Source organism: Chiloscyllium plagiosum, chromosome 5, assembly GCF_004010195.1.
Source record: "Chiloscyllium plagiosum isolate BGI_BamShark_2017 chromosome 5, ASM401019v2, whole genome shotgun sequence".
In the NCBI taxonomy this organism is placed as follows: domain Eukaryota; kingdom Metazoa; phylum Chordata; class Chondrichthyes; order Orectolobiformes; family Hemiscylliidae; genus Chiloscyllium; species Chiloscyllium plagiosum.
Window position 1 is genome coordinate 107,804,017 of NC_057714.1, and position 19,745 is coordinate 107,823,761.

The 19,745-nt window shown below is 40.5% G+C and overlaps 1 protein-coding gene across 1 annotated transcript in view; it reads left to right on the forward strand.

Annotated features, from left to right (window-relative positions):
* kmt2ca (lysine (K)-specific methyltransferase 2Ca) overlaps positions 1–19,745 on the forward strand; it is a 502,252-nt gene that overhangs the window by 435,046 nt on the left and 47,461 nt on the right. The window contains exons 39-45 of the mRNA XM_043691052.1: positions 6–944; positions 5,785–5,896; positions 7,916–7,997; positions 9,050–9,113; positions 10,043–10,275; positions 10,632–12,329; positions 18,252–18,458. Coding sequence (XP_043546987.1) covers positions 6–944; positions 5,785–5,896; positions 7,916–7,997; positions 9,050–9,113; positions 10,043–10,275; positions 10,632–12,329; positions 18,252–18,458 — 3,335 coding nt within the window. The remainder of the gene's footprint in view (positions 1–5; positions 945–5,784; positions 5,897–7,915; positions 7,998–9,049; positions 9,114–10,042; positions 10,276–10,631; positions 12,330–18,251; positions 18,459–19,745) is intronic.

The window sequence follows — 19,745 nt, forward strand, 5'->3', positions numbered from 1 at the left end:
ATTAGATGAACGGAGCAAGACTGGAGAAGAAACAAAATGTGATCAAGTAGCCAAAGCAAGAAAACAATCTGATTGTTGTCCTGAGAAAGACGAAACTGCAAAATCAAGTGGAGGATCTGATGAACATAGTCCAAAAGATGCAAAGCATTCCATAAAATCTGAAAATGGTGTTAATGATGGAAATCGTGATGCTCCTTTTAGTGTAGGTACACCTGAGACTGAGACAAAAGATACAGTAACAGATAATGCACCTGCTTCTAACCCTTGCATTGAAGGAGAACTGGAAATGGCAAAGGGAGAGGAAAGAGTTGACAGTAACACAGAATCTAAGGAGGCTAGCCCAGGTTTCAGTGATTCACAATCTTCTATCCAGACATCTAATTCTGTAGGGAGCAATTCTTGCACTCTAACTGGTTCTACTCCAGTTCTTTCAAGTCTGTTAACTGAGAAGCCAAGTAGTTCTGGACTTTCATCATTGGGCTCACCAACCCAGGTTGTGCCATCACCTCAACCGCATCCAAATATTGGTATCCCACAATCTCCTAATATGGCAGTCTCTCCAGGGCAAATTCCTGAGAATGCAATAAACCAAAATTTGCAGATGGGTCATAGGTTAAACTGTAACTTTTCGCAGGGCTCTTCAGGAAATAGGGCCTTTTTCCAAGCGCAGCCATCTGGCCAGAATTATACGGCAGGGCAACAACCAAGTCAAAATGTGGTTATTGCAAATCAACCAGGTCCCAGTAAACTACCCACCACACAGCAAATTATACTTCCTCAGGCAGTAGGTCCTCAGGGTCAGCGTGAGCGGCCCCTTCTTTTAGAAGAGCAACCTCTCCTTCTGCAGGACCTTTTGGAACAAGAAAGGCAAGAGCAGCAGCAGCAACGACAAATGCAGGCTATGATACGCCATCGATCCACTGATTCTTTCTTCCCCAATATTGGTGAGTTTACCTTGATATTCTTTTTCAATAATCAATGTGAACAGTAGATTTAATGTATCAGTGCTAGAAATGTTGAAGGACAAGTGGGGATCTGATCATTTTCATTTTGCTCCTTTGTCTTTGAGCATTGAACAGTACAGCATAGGAACAGACCTGCCATTTCTGTGCTGACCGCAATGCAATTCTAAACTAATCCCATCTGCCAACACATAGTCCATAATCCTGTCTACCCTGTTTAAGTGTCTTGATGAGAGAAAAATTTGTTTACTTCAGCATACGATCAGACTTTTATGTTAGAATTTATTCACACCTGTTTTCTTGTGCATGTGCAATTAAATCACTTTTATGTTTTTTTTTGTTATGTTGTCACTTGTAAATACAGAAGAAGTTTTTATCCAAGTTGTTTTTTTATTCTGTCATGGAATATGTCTGATGCTGATAAGGCCAGCATTCATTGCCCACCCCTTCTTGCCCTTGAACTGCATAGCTTGCTGCGCCATTGCGAAAGGCAGTTCAGAGTCAGCAATGTTGCTGTAGGTCTGGAGTCGGGTATAGGCAAGGCTCGATAAGGATTGTAGATTTCCTTCCTTAAAGGTTGATTTTTACGACAAACAGTGACCGTTATTAGGATTATTACAAGTAATGTGCAATTAATGGCTGCCACTGGCTGCGCACACCTGCAGTTACATCAGAGGAAGCCAGTGCACAATGTGACCAATTGCATTTCTTCAAACATCCCTCCTTTCATTTAAACAAAAACATGTGCAATGATTTGCAATTACAAATTTCCCAATATACATGGCCATAAAGAAAATTTATAATTCATTATCAGCAGTGTTAACGTTCGTCAGTTATACTTTTGATCTTGGCACATGCATTGCATCCATGGTCTTTAAATCATGCACGTTTCCTAATGGTGTGTATTTGTGTTGATGTTGGCTGTTCCCTTGGTATCTGCTCTTTCCTATATGATGTTCCATCTCCAGGGGATGTTGTTTCCATGCTAACTATTACTGGGGAATAGTGGACACTTGAGGCTGATGGCTGTTCTGTACTTTGCAGGTGATGGGATCAGTCTTTCTCTGATGCATTGCATTGTGGCAGAGAAGACACAGCTTCTCTCGTTTTATGTACATTTTTAGAGTTGCAAAGGTATATCTAGTTATTCGCATTCACCTCATTACCAAGGTGATATCTGCTCTAAACAGGTTTGAATTCCCATGTGGGCTGAGTTTTGTTAAGTGTTGAATGCCTGACTGATTCTTCAGTGCTCAGCTCTGACAATGACTTAGCAGTTTACCAAAGTGAAATTTGGCAATCTGTTATTTCACCTGGATTTTGTCAGTCTCTTATGCAGTTACGTCTGACTTAAATAGTTATTTTGCTATTAAGAGTCATTCGGATACAGCTGTCTTTCCATGCCCTTCAATAAATGTACTACTTCACTCAAAGATTTCCTTGTTTGATGCATGCAGGATTTTCTTGATTTCTTTATCATCCTTTTTACGGCTTTCACTGCTGTCTCAGTTTTTCCATTTGTCTGGGGATAAGATCAAGAAAGTGCATATTGCTGATTTTCCCAATCGTTATGAAGCAGCTAAATTCTTCACTTTTTAAATGAGGCCTGTTGTCACTCAAGTAGTTTATAGTGTTGTAATAACTGAAGTGTATTCTTAGGCATTCTAAAATCTCACTTGTAGCTGTTGGACATCATCTGGTCTCATACTCATTAGGCAGAATAGTATTCAACTGTGACATTATTACTCACTTCCTGAGACAGTGAAGAGTGCTTCTTCAAGCTTTATCCATGATCTGTCTGCGATGTCCTAAGTCATGAGCGGCTATTCAACTTGCTTATCTCGGGCGTTGTTACAAGCATTGTACTGGCTGATGTGATCCTTAATATCATTGCTCATGTTTGTCCAGTAGAGCACTTTTCTTGCCTTCCCCTCACAAGACTTGATTTCTGGATATTTTGGATGGATGCATTTCATTACCTCCCTTCTCATTTCCCAAAGGATAATGACTCTCATTTCCTCTGTACAAAATGCCATAGTGTACTATCCTTTCACCTCTCTGCGCCCAACACTTTCTTGTAGCAAAAGATGTGCACTTGGTGTTTTCAATCCATTCTTTCCCCACGACTTCCTGGTGCACCTAATTATTGCATCTTTATGTAGTTTACTTGATTTGAGCACAATGTTTTCCTATCCGATTCAGTGTCTCTGCTGGGTTGATGACTTCCAGAACACATCAGACTGTTGCTTCCTGTTGAATCTTGAAGATTTCACACACTGTCTTGACTTCCTCAAATTTTGGCTGATCTTTTGAAGGCAAAAGGTAGTTGTAGTGTGGTGTTTTTTCTGAATGGAGCTCTGTGACCAGTGGAGTTGCACAAGAATCACTGCTGGCACCTCTGTTTGTAATTTATGTAGGGATGAAAATGTCAGTGCTCTGATTAGAAAGTTTGCAGATGATACAAAAATTGGTGAAGTTGTGGATAGTGAGGAAGGTTGTCAAAGGATAGAGCACATGAAAAATCAGTTGGAAAGAAGGACGGTAAAATGGCACATGAAAATTGGTGTAGTGTAGTGATGCATTTTGGAAGGTTAAATACAAGAGGAAAGTGTACAGTGCAATAAATACCCGAATGAGCATTGATATGCAGAGGAATCTTTGGGTGCAAGTCCATAACTCCCTGAAAGTGGCAACACAAATAGATAAAGTGGTAAAGAAAATGTACACTATGCTTGCGTTTATCAGTCAGGGCCAAGAGTGGTGCTGAAAATGTACAGCCAGTCAGGGAGCATCCGAGGAACCGGAGAATCGATATTTCGGGCAAAAGCCCTTCATCAGGATTCCCTTCATCGATTCTCCTGCTTTTCCAGCACCTCACTCTTGCCTCTAATCTCCAGCATCTGCAGTCCTCGCTTTCATTAGTCAGGGCACGTAGTACAAAACTTGGCAAGTGCTGTTGCAGCTTTATAACACTTTAGTTGGGTCACTTTTGAAGTATAGTGCCCAGCTCTGGTTGCCACACTAAAGGAAGGATGTAGAGGTTTTGGAGAGGGTACAAAAGAGGTTTATCAGGGGGTTGTCTGGATTAGAGTGAATTAACTATAATACTGGGTTGGACAAACTTGCATTGTTTTCCCTAGAATGTCAGATGCTGAAGGGTGACCAGATAAAAATATCTCAAATTATGAGAGACATGGATAGAGTGGATCGACTCTTTCCCAGGTTGGAAATGTCAAATACTAGGGGACATACATTTAAGTTGAGAGGAAAAACGTTTTTAAAGGAGATGTGCAAGGCAAGTTTTTACTATTTAAGACAGACAGACAGATAAATGAACAAGCAGGAAATAAAGGGATATGGACCATGTGCAGGCAGAGAGAAGATTAGTTTAAAACAGCATCATGGTTGCCGCAGACATAATGGGCCACGGGGCCTGTTCCTGAGGCGTACTCTTCTATGTTTTCCAAAGGGAGCACTACTCTCAAAAGCAAGTCAGCAATGTGCATCTTTTTCCCTTGTTCGAATATCACACCCAGATGATATCTATGCAAATGAAATAACATTCTTTGCAGAATCATTGAAGCAGTAGAAGTAGTTGAGGAAGATGCTTTGATGTGGCTTGTGAGCCCAAGTATAACCCAATGCTAGCTTTACAACACAAGCAAATTGACAGACTCCATCAGATACAGCAGTGCTACATGATCAAGAGGCAGCTGACATGATTGTACAACAAATAAAGACCTATTCTTTCCTGGAAAGTTGGGGCACTGGCAAGACCATTGTGATGTTGTCCACCCTTGTGACTGTTATTAGATCTATGTAATCTGGTTTTTACTTTCAGCAAGGCTATTTATTGTAGTGCATAATCCACTTGCAACAACTGATGTCATTGATGTGAGGTAAATGTGGAGAGAGGAGGACTACAGATGCTGGGATCAGAGTCGTGCTGCAGATCTCCAGCATCTGCAGTCCTTAATTTCTCCTAGTTGATTACTTTCTGCAACGCCTCTTCCAAGGATGCCCACCTTGAAGTTCTCATCCTCCCTCTACAAGGATCTCAGTGATTCTCTCTCTCTCACTGCACCCCCCCCCCCCCCGCCCCTTCCCCTCCCCCAGGTTGTCTTCTCTACCCTGCCTCATCTCTCATCCCCTGACTTTATCCCAGATCCAACCCTCCAATCCGGTGTCACCCTCTTGAATTGTCCTACCTGTCCAACTTCCTTCCCACCAATCCCTTGCATCCACCACTCTGACCTATCATCATCACCTCCCACCTTCATCTACCTATTGCATTCCCAGCTACCTTCCCTTCAGCCCTTCCCCTCCCATTTATCTCTCAGCCCTCTTGAGCCCCCTGCATTCCTGATGAAGAGGTTATGCTCGATTGTCGACTTTCCTCCTCCTCCTCCTCAGATGCTGCCTGACTGGCTCTGTTATTCCAGCACCACACGCTTTGACTGTGAGGTAAATGTGCCTTAATATGACCCACATTGGAACTGATAATCAATTTCATCTGTGTGACTAAATGCTGACTACCTGAGACAGTTACCCATTTGGCAATTAGTAATCATTCATTTGGTTGAAGTATTGAAGTGTATTACTGCCTTGTGTACCATGCTGGAGTGCATTCCATTTCTGAAGTAGAATGAATCATGCAGCTGAGATAGATGCTACTTCTGGTCCCTCATTTGGGTGGCATTTACATTGGTGCTAACCAGAACCAATTTCTAAACTAAAATTACAATCTGTTACATTGTATACTTTACAAATGTTAAAATATTTTTATTAAATTGTACTGAATTGTCTTTCTTTTTGTTTTTAGATTTTGACGCAATCACTGATCCAATAATGAAAGCAAAAATGGTGGCCTTGAAGGGAATCAATAGAGTTATGGCCCAAAGCAATTTGGGAATGCCACAAATAGTAATGAATAGGTAAAGATTGCATGTGTTGTAAAATATTTGCTTTTGTAGGAGTTCTTGATTCAATCAATTTCTTTCAGGAAGAACAGCTGATTAATTTAAAGAAATTAGTTAGAAATTAGACTGTAAATAAAAGTGAGCTAGACTTCCCCTTTTTCCCCAGCATCATGGTCCCTGGCTTCACTGTTCTATACTATATCCTGCACATTGCTTCTTGTGAACATGATTGTGGGATCCAGTGGCTGCTGTTTCCTTCAGTTGCCCATAAGATTACTGTTTTTGTTTTTACTTTGGTATAAAAATAAGACCATTTTGAGCTTGATGCCCCTGAACATAGTCTTCTCCTCTAGCATCTTCTGATCAGCCACAGTTATGCATTATCTGAAATATTCCCTTATGTCCCAAAACTAATGTAAATTGAATCATACATTAGTGCCAATATCCTAGCTCTTCATTTTCATTGCACACAGGCTATGCTTCCTGTATGGCTTTGTTATGTCCCTACTTGATATCCACCAGTAAAATTGTCTGGTTTACCTGTTTCTGCAAAGTAGCATGGTGCAAGTTTAATAAAAGCTATTACTGTTTCCCCACCAACTTCAAAATTGTTTCCTTCTGCATTTGTCATTTAAATATGCCAATGGGAAAAAAAAAGCAAATGATTCAATGAAATAAATCCAGAAATGAGTAAATGACATTGTATCCTAAAGTCTGCACATTAAATCTATATACTTGTGCTGGAAGAGCACAAGTTGGGCAAGTGATCACCTCTTAATATGAAGCATTCAAAGGGTAGTCCACTAACTTTGTTTCCCCAATTTCAAAACCTTCACTCTGCATTGCATATCTTTGGGACATTAAAAATTGATCAAAGATCAGTTTTCTTAACATTGATATACAATTATATGGTGAATTAACCCTATACTAGAGTTATGGTCATTACAGCTAAGGAATAAGCGGCTTGGTCCACTGTGTATATGCCAAGCACCAAACTACACTAATGCCATTTACCTGCACTTAGTCTAAAGTCTACCATGCCCTGGCATTTAATGTGCTCATTCAGATGTTTCTTAAAAGTTGTAACTTTTTTCACTTTCCAAATGTAGACTTCAAGTAGTTGCTCCACTTTTATGTTTCCTGTCTCATGGTATTGAAATTGTCCGATTGTCAAATCATTCGGCCTATTGGGTTCATTCCGCCATGTAATCATGGTTGATGGGCATTTCAACTCCACCTACCCACACTCTCCCCGTAGCCCTTAATTTCTTGGAAGATCAAGATTTATCAATCACTGCCTTGAAGACATTTAACATCCCGGCCTCCACTGCGTTCTGTAGCAATGAATTCCACAGGCCCACCGCTCTCTAGCTGAAGAAATGTCTCCTCATTTCCGTTCTAAATTGACCCCTTCTAATTCTAAGACTGTGCCCACAGGTCCGAGTCTCCCCACCTAACGGAAACAAATTCCCAACGTCCACCCTTTCTAAGCCATGCATCATCTTGTAAGTTTCTGTTAGATCTCCCCTCAACCTTCTAAATTCTAATGAATACAATTCCAGGATCCTCAGCCATATGGCCTCTTCTTGCTCCTAATTCAAAGGATTGTATGGATATGATGTTAGTTTGCAAAGTGGGAAGTGAATTACTGATTGAAACCCAAACCGGTTCAGCTGTGGTTATTTGGAGGATTCATTAATTCTTCAACACTTGATGTAGTTTGAGGTGTGTGCAGCAAATAAACAAAATTTGGGCATGACTAATTTCTTATAGATTGAAAATTCGCTCCACTGTCACAATGCACATTGGGAGTTTCTGGACTGTCAAAAGTCCATGTTTGTGGCACGTGGTGCAAAATCATATTTACCACGTTCTTTACAGATTTTTTTTATTTTATAGATGTTGAAACCAGGAAAATACTTTATGTCTGAAGACTATGGGGAATGATTATAGTTACCTTTCACTTTCAAGTTAAAGTTTGCTTGAAGAAATCAATCAGTATTTCTAACTGCATTTATTCTTTATGTTTTAAAGATTTCCATTTGTGAGTCAGCAAGCGTCTAGTACACAGAGTGTTGACAATGGACAGAATCCCATTCTTCAAGGAGTTGGCCAGGTAATTATTTCATTCGACAAACTGAAATAACCTGCTAGATCTTATCTGTGATTTGCCTTCTATCCACTCCAAAGAATCTCAGTCTTAACAATACAGAAATCATACATTCAGGCCATTATATGTGTGCTTATATTTTTTCTGTGTATTCTATTTGTTTCATCCCATTTAACGTAACCTCGTATTTTTCATTTTCCCCTCTTGAGTAAGTATACTTGAAAAGAACTTATGGGTTCTTGGAATAATGTTATTTCTTTGTGTTATCCTTCTTGAAGAATTATGCTTACAGCTAACTGAGCATCGTTAATTGGACTCTGTGACACACTTGTACATGTGAAAGCTACATACATTTATACACATGGCCCTATTCTTTGAAGACAGAATTTAGAACTAGATTTTATATTCATGTGTACTCCAGCACAGGGATACAGGAGTACATTAAAAAGTGTACAATGCTGCCAGTACCATCTTGAGTACAAAGGTAGAATTATAGAATTCCTACAGTGTAGAAACCGGCCATTTGACCCACCCTGTCCTTCTTAAGAGCATCTCACCCTGTTGCTGTGACTCTACCTTTCTCACTGTCCTCTGCGCGCGCACACAGTGTCCCCCACACTGGCTCGCTCTCTTGCTGTCCCCTGTGCTAGCTCGATCTCTCACAGAAGGTACGTAGATTAAAGTAAGAAAAGGCTGTGAAGGAAGAAAAAAAATCAAAGCAGGCAAGCTCCGAGCAGGAACCCACACACTGCACTGCTACTCTACTACCATCTTGTTGCTGGAACACACTTTCTACCTGTTTCATCCCAACCAAATCAGTGACAATATTCTCTGGTTCATCCAAGGCAGTGCCTTGACTAATCAAAGTCAACCTGACTGGTTTAAGATTTAAACAAAGCTTTGCAGTCATGATCTAGTTGCTCCATTCTCCATGACAGTATCACTTCAAAAACAAAAGTTAATATTCTATCTTAGATCAGCAATTCTTTGAGTGGTAATTAATTTTTTTTTCTGGTTTAGAAAATCATGAAATATTCTTTGATTAAATTTAATTTCAGGATGGGAATTTGCCACCTCAAATGTTACGACCAAATCCTCCATCTTTTGGTCCAGGTTTTATGAGTAAGTAACTTTTTTAATTTTAAAAAGTGTAGCTATAGAGTCACAGAATCATTCAGCAAGGAAATAGACTCTTCGGTACAACTTGTCCACGCAAACCAGTTTTTCCAAACTAGACTAGTCCCATTTGCCTTCGTTTAGCCCATATCCTTCTAAACCTTTCCTATTCATGTACCTCTCCAAATGTCTTTTAAATGTTGCAACTGTACCTGCATCTACCAGTTTGTCTGGCAGTTCATTCCGCATATGAATCACCCTCTTATGTGAAAATGTTGACCCTCGGGTCCCTTTTAATTCTTTCTCCTCTCACCTTAAAATTATGCTGTCCAGTTTTGAACTCCCAACCCAACTCTCCAAAGACTTTTGCATTTCACCTTATCTTTGCCCCTTTATGATTTTATAAACCCGAGTACGGTCACCCCTCAACCTCCTACATTCCAGTAAGAAAGTGCCAGTTTATCCAGCCTCAACTTCTAGCTCAAACTCGCCAGTGCCTGTAAATCTTTTCTGCATCCTTTTCTAAGCTTGTTAAATTTACTTATCTACTTAATTGAACATTTCTGTTTGGCTCCTTAGATATTTGCATTAATGTATTTTCCTTAATGAAATAATATAAAAGATCCCTTGGCCCTTTTGTAATTTTAAAAAATCAAAAGTTATCTTCGCCGTTGCCTATTCCCCAACCATCACCAAAATCTGATTGTTACCACATTTATGTTTGTCCTAGCTTGCTGTGTCCAAATTAGTCGATATTTCCCATGACTTCTAAGAACTACTACAGTTCAGAAGTATTTCATTGACTACAAAGCCCATTGCGATGTTCTGTGATTGAAAGGCATTGTAGTAAATGCAAGCATTTTTCTTCCTTTTCTGGTAAAGTGTCAGAAATGGACAAGTAAAGCAAATAAGTAAATACAAACACTGTCTTTCAGATAATGCACAGAAGAAACAGTATGAGAAATGGCTGCAGGATACCCAACAGCTTCTCCAAATACAGCAGAAGTATCTTGAGGAACAAATTGGGACACACCGAAAATCTAAGAAGGCACTCTCTGCTAAGCAGCGTACTGCCAAAAAGGCTGGACGAGAGTTTCCAGAAGAAGACGCAGAACAACTTAAGCATGTAACTGAGCAGCAGAGTATGGTGCAGAAGCAGTTGGAACAGGTAATCTTCCATTCTTCAGCCCAGTATTACAGCTTGGGATATTTTAAGTCATCAGATGTGCTAAGTGTCAGCAAGCTGTCCCAACACAGCAGGCTTAATCCTGTACTCAGCTTCATACATAGGTCCACCTCTCATGGAGACAATGGTGGGAGTTGGCATACTGGCCAAACTTACTCAACTCATGCTGAGATTATTTATAGTTCCTTACATTGTAAGCTCAGCTGAGACTTCCTGGACTATGTGATACACCTACTCACGATTTCAATTAGCAAGAGCCATTGAAGCTCAGACTAGTCTAGTGTTTGAACAATTACCATGTTGATTTGATTTTAGATGCATAAAATTTTACTTTTCAGATTCGAAAACAACAAAAGGAACATTCAGAACTGATGGAGGAATATCGTCTAAAGCAGCAGCATCAATGTGCAATGCCATCACCTACCATGATGCCGACTGGATCAGTCCAGCCGCCCTCAGTCCAAGGTGGAGCGCCATCTTCAGTAAATCAACAGAGTTTCTCAATAATGCCACAGCAACAACCCCAGCAACAACTTCAGCCACCTGTTCCAACCCAGCCAAATACTCCCAGAATGACTAATGCTCCTCAATGGCAACCTTGCAATCCTAATGCAACTGCGCCTCCTCACATGTCCGTGAGTACTCCAAGGATGCAACACCCTGCACCACCTCAGCTGCCAGTGACAAGCACGCAATCTACTCAAGCAGCAACAGTCACAACAAATCAACAGTCCAATGTACCACCACGAGTTGAATTTGATGACAACAACCCATTCAGTGAAACCTTTCAGGAACGGGAACGTAGGGAGCGTTTACGAGAGCAACAAGAAAGGCAGAGAATCCAGCTCATGAAGGAAGTGGAACGCCATCGTGCTATGCAGAAGAGGATGGAAATGGAGCAACAGCAAGGCATGGCAGCTTTAAACACATCCGCGCTCTCTCAAATGCCATATTTTAATTCTGATTTGCTTTGTGATTTTATGCAGTCTCAAAGGCCTCAACAGCAGCAAGTTCAGCAGATGGGACTTGTTCCTCACCAGCAACAGAATCTATTTCCACAGTTCATAAACTCACCACCTCAAACACCTTTGATGCAGTGCAATGACCGTAGACCAGTGGGGGCACCAGGATTTGTGCCTGAGGCTCATACTCTCCCAGGTGGATGCCCACCTACCCATCCTATGAATCAGGTACAATCTGGACTTGGCTTTCAACAAAACCAGCTAAGAGCTCCCTTTGGGCCATGTGTCCCTGCAGGCTCTCAAGGAAATAGTGATGGACCTTCATTTGGCCCAGATAATGGAATGCAACTGCCAGGCAATTACCCAGGCCCAGGTCAATCTCTCATTCAACTTTATTCCAATATCATACCAGAGGAGAAAGGGAAGAAGAGAAGAAGCAGAAAGAAGAAGAAAGACGATGACAGTGACTCAGTCAAGACACCATCTACTCCTCATTCTGATATCACTGCACCAGCTACACCTACTATTTCTGACTCTGCTTCTAACCCATCGGTTAATCTGCCTGGGGAGTTTGGGTTTAATCAGGGTGAACAGGAGAATGAAGAGGTAAACCAATTGGTTGACAACTCAAATGACCACCAGCCTCCATCTGAACTTGAACGGCAACTTTCTTCCAGTACTAGTGCACCACACAGACTTATGATACAACAGATTGGTCTGCCATCTGAAACAGGTCACAGTCCATCAAATGAAGACGCTCAGACAAACGCTGTGAAAGTGGAACAGGCAGAAACCACACATTGCCATGATAATGCTCAGTCCAAGGTAGAAACACAGAATTCAGTAAAGGTAGAAGGAAAAGTCAGTTTGCAACAGCCTGCTGTTTCAACACAGAGTCCAGCTGCAGGAACAAATGTGTCAGGATCAAAACCAGAATCAGGAAATGAACTTTTGAAACATCTACTGAAAAATAAGAATGCTCCATTGCCTCCCCACCAAATAGCAGAAGAAAAATCCGAAGGTGAATCGTGTTTGGAAAGCAAATTAAAGAAACAAAGTCCATTTGAGGGGCAGGTACGGCTGATTGTGTTATGCTTTTTATACACTAATTGATTGCGAGACCTTAGTTTTTGGGATAGTGTGGAGAGTTGCGGTTTTTTTTAATCATCTATGGAATAAGGGGACCGTTGGCTAGGCCAACATTTATTGTGCATCCCTAAATGTCTGGAGGGTAGTTAAGAGTCAGCCACATCGTGTGACTCTTGATCCACAGCATAGGCCAGAGCAGGTAAAGATGGAGTCAACTAGAATCAAAATGTTAGGGTTGACAATTCCTTCCCTAAATGATATTAGGGAACTAGATGGGTTTTTCTGACTTTGAACAATGGATTCATTGTCATTGTTAGACTCTTGATTCCAGCTTCTATTGAATTCAAATTCCAGTATCTGTTGTGCCAGGTTTCAAACCCAGGTTGTCAGAACACTTTTAGGACCTCTGAATCAACAATCCAGCAAGAATGCCACAGGGCCATTGCCTTCGCAGAACATTGAGAAATGTATATTTCTGAAATTCAGTTCAATTTTTTTATTGTTATAAGGTATTCTGTAAAGCAACACATAATTAGAGGTAGCTTTCTCAAGCTACCACTAAAAATGTGTTTTTCTTTTGAAGATTTCAGTCACTTCCTTCAAAAACCTATGACATCTAAATTTGTAGGTAAATCAAATATTTGCTTTGGTATAACATATGATATCCACTGGCTACCATTATGCAAGGTACCATTATGAAAATGTATCTTGCACTTTTAAACGATCCTCAAGCTCACAAGAAACATCATTGCAGATCACTGCTGATAGTGATGTATTACGATTAGAAGTTTAAGTTTTGAAATAAACTATGAATGGGATAGTAGCAGGAATAGGCCATTCAGCCTCTGAAATCTGTTCTGCTGTTCAGTTTTATCACGGCTGGCATCTGTATTTAACTCCCATCTGCTGCAATTCATTTTTTAAAAATTGTTATTTGTACTTATCAGCTAGCCTTAGGCTAGAGATTTGAAAATTATCCAAACAACTCCTTAAATCATACACATTTTTTTTCTTCCACAGGCAGGAATAAATAAGATGATTTGTTGTGGCAAAATTAACATCTGGTCCTAAACTTTGAATAGTACAAAAGCATGCAGCAACCAAAGACATTTTTCCCTCTGTTGGGATGGGGTCATTGCTGGCAAGCTCAGTATTTGTTGCTTGTCTATAAATGCCCTTGAACTGAATGGCTTGCTGAGGCCATTTCAGTGCACAGCTTTAACAGTCAACCATATTGCTATGGGTCTGGAATCGCATGAAGGCCTTTTCTGATAAGGATGAAAGCACTTGGTTGAATCCAGTGGATTTTCACATGAATTGATAGTTCTCGTGGACACTATTTCAAAGAGTAGCTTTATTCTTAGCTACTGATTTAAACCCATGTCCCTGGACCGTTAGCTTGGGGTCTCCTAGATAACTAGTCTAGCTGCAGTACCACGATGCTACCATCTTCCTATGATGCTGGATAAGATCGAATTTAAGGCAGAGAATGACAGTTTAGGTTTAGCTATTTTAATACAGAGGATATTGAATTTGATCCTTTTCAGAACTGCCAGACTGACTGTGTAGTCTTTCCTGATCTTGTGTTGGTTTGTGTCAGCCAGTACCTTTTAGACAAAAATGAATATAGGTTAATTTGGATAATGTCCTTTTGCAGTGACTTCAGCAATAGGAAATGGATTCATTTTGAGTATTTTCTTTCCTGATGACATCCACCATTGTACTGAATAAATGGATTGTCAACCACAGTGAATGTTTCAATTGTAATTTACTACTTATACAAACCAAATCGGGAAAGAGAGCAATGTTACTTAAGTAAGATTAGAATGAATTAGCAACAGAGTTAGACAGCTGGTTTACGATGCAGATTGGCACCAATAACGCAGGTTCAATGACCATCGGTTGAATTGCTGTAAAGGCTTTGCCTCCTTAAACTCAGCTCTCCTCTGAGATATGGTAACCCTTAGATTAACCACCACTCATTAACCACAGTTAGCTCCAAGATTATGGAGACTCCACTTTTCCCTTCAAAACATGTGCCTGTCCACATAGCTGGTTGTGTCAACCTAGATTCTCTTCAACATATGATTGGGCAGCTCTTTGTAAGAGCTGGCATGGGTAGATTAGATTACTTAGTGTGGAAACAAGCCCTTCAGCCCAACAAGTCCACACCGACCCGCTGAAGCGCAACCCACTCAGACCCATTCCCCTACATTTACCCCTTCACCTAACACTATGGACAATTTAGCATGGCCAGTTCACCTGACCTGCACATTTTTGGACTGTGGGAGGAAACCAGAGCACCTGGAGGAAACCCACGTAGACACAGGGAGAATGTGCAAACTCCACACAGACCGTCGCCTGAGGTGGGAATTGAACCCGGGTCTCTGGCGCTGTGAGGCAGCAGTGCTAGCCACTGTGCCGCCCATCATAAGTAAGGGTAAAACTTCATAAGTTTAATTCCGCCTCAGCAAAAAAAAACTCCAAACTGGTACCAAGACTCGCTAAGAGGTGCAACTGGAAACTTTGGTACATGATATAATGGTGTTCTAAGAAATAGATAGAATAACACAGAATGACCTAGGTACATGACACCTTATCTGGCAGCATGTGTACTTCCACTGCATGTCTGTTACTGATGAGTACAAGATAACCTGCCTCAAGAATAGAAGTTAAGTAGGTGATCAATTGATGCCGGTTATTCTTTAAGTGTGTTTTAATGTTCTGTTGTGGGTGACAAAATGGTATGAATTTATATCAGCAACTTGTACAAAGTGCATTCGCACTAATCGTACTATTGAGGCAAGTTGGAGTTTTGTACTTTACAGTCATTAGAATCATAGAAAATAGGGGCAGGAGTTGGCCATTCAATCCTTAGTGTCTGCTCCACCATTCAGTGTGACAGTGACTGATCATTGTCATAAAGGTCTACAGCACTGAAAAAGTTCCTTCAACCAATGAGTTTGTGCCAGTCAAAAACAACCACATATCTACTCTACACATGGCCCAAGGCTTTGTCTTTGCAAATGCACATCCAAAAATGACAGAAATTTTGAGATTTTCTTCCTTGACCACTCTCTGGGTAAAAATCTTTGCCTCCCATCTCATCAGAACCTCCTGCCCCTTAACTTAAATCTATGTTCTCTCGTCATTGATCCTCCATCAAGGGGAAATGTTTCTTCTTGTCTCTGCTGTCTATGTCCCCTCATAATTTTATATATCTCAATCATGACCTCCCTCAGTCTCCTTTGCCCTGGTGAAACCAACACCAATCTATCCGATCTCTCTTCAAAACTAAAACTCTCCAGTCCAGGCAACATCCTGCTAAATCTCCTCTGCACCCGATCCAGTGCAATCACATCCCTTCTGTAATGTGGCCTCCAGAACTGCATGCAATACATTCATTGTGGCCTAACCAACTTTTTATGCAGTTTCAGCATAACCTCCCTGCTCTTAAACTCTGTACATTAGCTAATAAAGGCAAGTTTATCACAAGTCACCATACTGCCTTCATCTACAGCCTTGTTATCTTAACGAACCGGTGTATGTGCACGTCAAGGCCTCTCTGGTCTTCAGTGCTTCACTGTTCCTCATGCTTGTCTGTATTGAACTCCATTTGCCACTTATCAGCCTTACTGACCAGCTCATCTATGTCCTCTTTTAATTGAAGGTTATCCTCCTCACTATTTACCACCTCATCAATGTTGTATCATCCACAATTTTACTGATTTAGTTCTCCTGCATTCACATCTAAATTGTTTATATATACCGCAAACAGCAAGTGCCTCAGCACTAAACCCTGTGGAATGCCACTGGACACAGGCTTTCTGTGAATACTCTGTTCCTGCTTGCTCCCTTTACCCTCTGATCTCTTTAGCCCTAAGAACTAAATCAATCTGAAACAGTCCCTGTTCAAATGCAATAAGACCTGGACAATATCCAGGCTTGGGCAGAAAAGTGGCAAGTGATATTTTCCCCACACAAAGGCCAGCAGTGACCATCTCCAATAAGAGACAATCTGATCACCACCTCTTGAAATTCAATGGTGTTACCATTACTGAAATCCTGACTATCAACATCACAGGGATTACCATTGTCCAGAAACTCAACTGGTCTCGCCATAATAAATACAGTAGCTACAAGAGCATGGTCAGAGACTAGGAAGGGCTTATGCCCGAAATGTCGATTCTCCTGTTCCCTGGATACTGCCTGACCTGCTGCGCTGTTCCAGCAACACATTTTCAGCTCATCCTGCAGTGAGTAACTCACCTCCTGACTTATTACAGCCTGTCCATCATCTGCATGGCACAGCCAGGACCAAGATGGAATACTCCCAACTGAGCTGGAAGAATGCAGCTCCAACAATGCTCAAGGCACCATCTAGGGCAAGGGGAAAATGAGGACTGCAGATGCTGGAGATCAGAGTCGAGAGTGTGGTGTTGGAAAAGCACAGCAGGTCATGCAGCATTTGAGGGGCAGGAGAATCGACATTTCGGCCATAAGTCCTTCATTAGGAAGGGCTTTCTTCCTACACCTGTCCTGCCGTTCCAGGAATCAGTCTGGTAAACTTTCGTTGTACTCCCTTCATAGCCAGAACATAATCCTTCCTCAGATATGGAGACTAAATCTGTACATAGTACCCCAGGTGTGGTCTCACTGAGGCCCTGTACAATTGCATCTGCTCCTGTACAGGAATCCTCTTGCTACAAAGGCTATGTGGACCCGAAATGTTAACTCTTGATTTCTGTCCACAGATGCTGCCAGATTTGCTAAGCTTCTCCAGCAATTTCTGATTTTGTTTCTGATTTACAGCATCCACTGTTCTTTTTGGTTGTTGTATTATTTCGACAACTGGTGTTCAAGGGCGTCCAGGTCTCAAACCACCTCCCCCTTTTTCAATTCAGATAATCTGCCTTCCTGATTTTGCTACCAAAGTGAATAACTTCACATTAATTCACATTATACTTCACCTGCCAAGCATTTTCCCACTTAATCAACTCTTCTAAACCACACTGAAACATCTCTCTATCCTCCTCACAGTTCACCCTCCCACTTCAATTTTGCAGATGACACAAAGCTAAGATCTGATGAAAGGGAATCTAAAGCAAGTTCTTAAACATAAAATTGTGATGAATGTCAAATGCAGGGAAAAATTGATTTTAATGTCAAAAATTCCCCTCAACAGTTATTTTGTAGAATTTAATTGGAAGTCTAATGAATTAGTTAATAAAACCAAATTCATATTATGTCAAAATTATATAGAATATTACTTGTGCTGCCAGAATTTACATCACTGAGATCACGCGACAGGTCCATGCCAGAGTTTAAACTTCACACCAGCTGAGTTCCAGTCTGATTACTTTGTTTAGCTTCAAGCATCATTGGAGGGTTCTTAAGTGAATTGATTTATTTGAGAATTCTTGCAAAATTAAAGTTTGAAACTGAATAATTTGAATAGAGACACAAATCTTATGCATCACTTTCATATCAATGCAGGTGTCTCCAAATATTCAAGCTGCTAATGAATTTTTACTTTTAGTTTAAGTGCATTTGGAAGGAAAAGAAACATTAGTGAAAAGCATTAGAAGATGGTCTGTTTCTATTTGACTTTGAGTGTGTTAAGTTAGTGTTAGAACTGACTGACTTTATTGTTCTTTGGCTTACTGGGTATTTTTACACCAAAAAAAATGAAACGGATAGTACGGGTCCAGTTTTAACAAACAATGGGCTCAGCTGCATTGAGCCATTGAATGTCATTCTGTGCAAGTCTCTGTTATTCAAAGTAAGATTTATTGAAGTACAGAGGTTTGGTGAGGGTCAGTGGTAAACCTTTGTCACAGAACTTCAGTGTTTTTGACATGATAAATTGCTTCGCACTTGAAATATCTGTTATGTGTTGGAATACAGAGTCCACCAAGTGGTTTTAACTTTGATGGAAAGGTGAATCAGTTGCTGAGGAAGGATTCAGAGGAAGAAAAGAAACGACCAAAAAACAAGAGATCACAGAAAACAGCTGAGAAGGCTGTGTCACGCTATAAGAAACGTAAAAAAGATGAGGAGGACAGACAAGCAATCTACCCCAATACAGATGTGCTAATGAACCAGTTAAAACAGGTAAGCAATTCCATCATAAATATGGGTAGGAAAATTCATATTGAAGAAAGTTGATAAGAACTAGCATGATGACATCCATATAATTAATGTAAATCATATCAAGTACTGCAGAGACTAAGACTAGAAGTGTGTTTGAATATAAGTGTGAATAGATTCAAGAACAGCATCTTCCTTGCTGTTATCAGACTTCTATTGATCAGACTTCTCGTGTCAATACTGATTTCTCTGTCTGCATATTCTCTGCAGCTGTAACACTCTACTCTGCTACCCTGATGCACTTTGTATGGTACGTTCTGCCTGTATACCACCCAAAACGACACTTTTCATTGATTTACTGTTGTCACATGTACCGAGATACAATCGTTTTGTTTTTGTAATTGTCCATGCGCACTAGCCCAATTATCTCCAGCCCTTTTAGCCCTCTGTCATTTAAAAAAAAACTGTGCATGTAGAGCAGAATGGCTAATCAACCTGAAATCTGTGTTATCAATTAATTTTGGTCTTGGTTCTGTGTCAACAAATATTTGGGAATTATTTGATTATTTGAACCTCTTTCAGTTATCTTTATTTTCCATGTTTGGTGTTTCAAGGTACTCAAACTATATCCAACACCATCAGAAGTAACATGGCACCAGGTTATAGTCCGACAGGTTTATTTGAAATCATCAGGTGAAGGAGCCTGTGTTCCGAAAGGAGCAGCGCTGCAAAAGCTGACTATTTGAAATAAACCTGTTGAACTATAACCTGGTAACATGTGACTTCTAACTTTGTCCACCCAGTTCAACACCAAGCACCACCACATCATCTATCCAACGAGTATATGTACAAGGAACAGGATTGGGCCATTTAACAAAATCATGGCTGATCTGATTGTAGCTTCAAATTCACATTCCCACCGACCCCACTTTGCAGTACTTTTCAACATTGAAACTTTTCTTGGGAACGTTTCAAATAGCAAACTGGTATGTTCCCTATGACAAGGTATTTGGAATCTCTGACCTTTTAGCTTGTGCAATAGAACAAGTTTCTGATTTTTTTCTTCTCCCAAAGTTATGATTTTGTGGACAATATCATTGGCAAATTTTCTAATTGCTGATGAAGGATTCTGCCCAAAACATCAACTCTACTGCTCCTCTGATGCTACTTGACCTGCTGTGCTTTCTCCAGCTTCACATTTTATCGAGTTTGACTTCCCAACATCTGCAGTCCTCACTATTTCCGAATTTTCTAATACCACTTGAATTGCTGTGGTTCTGTATTTGCTGTTATTTGGCACCATTTTTACTA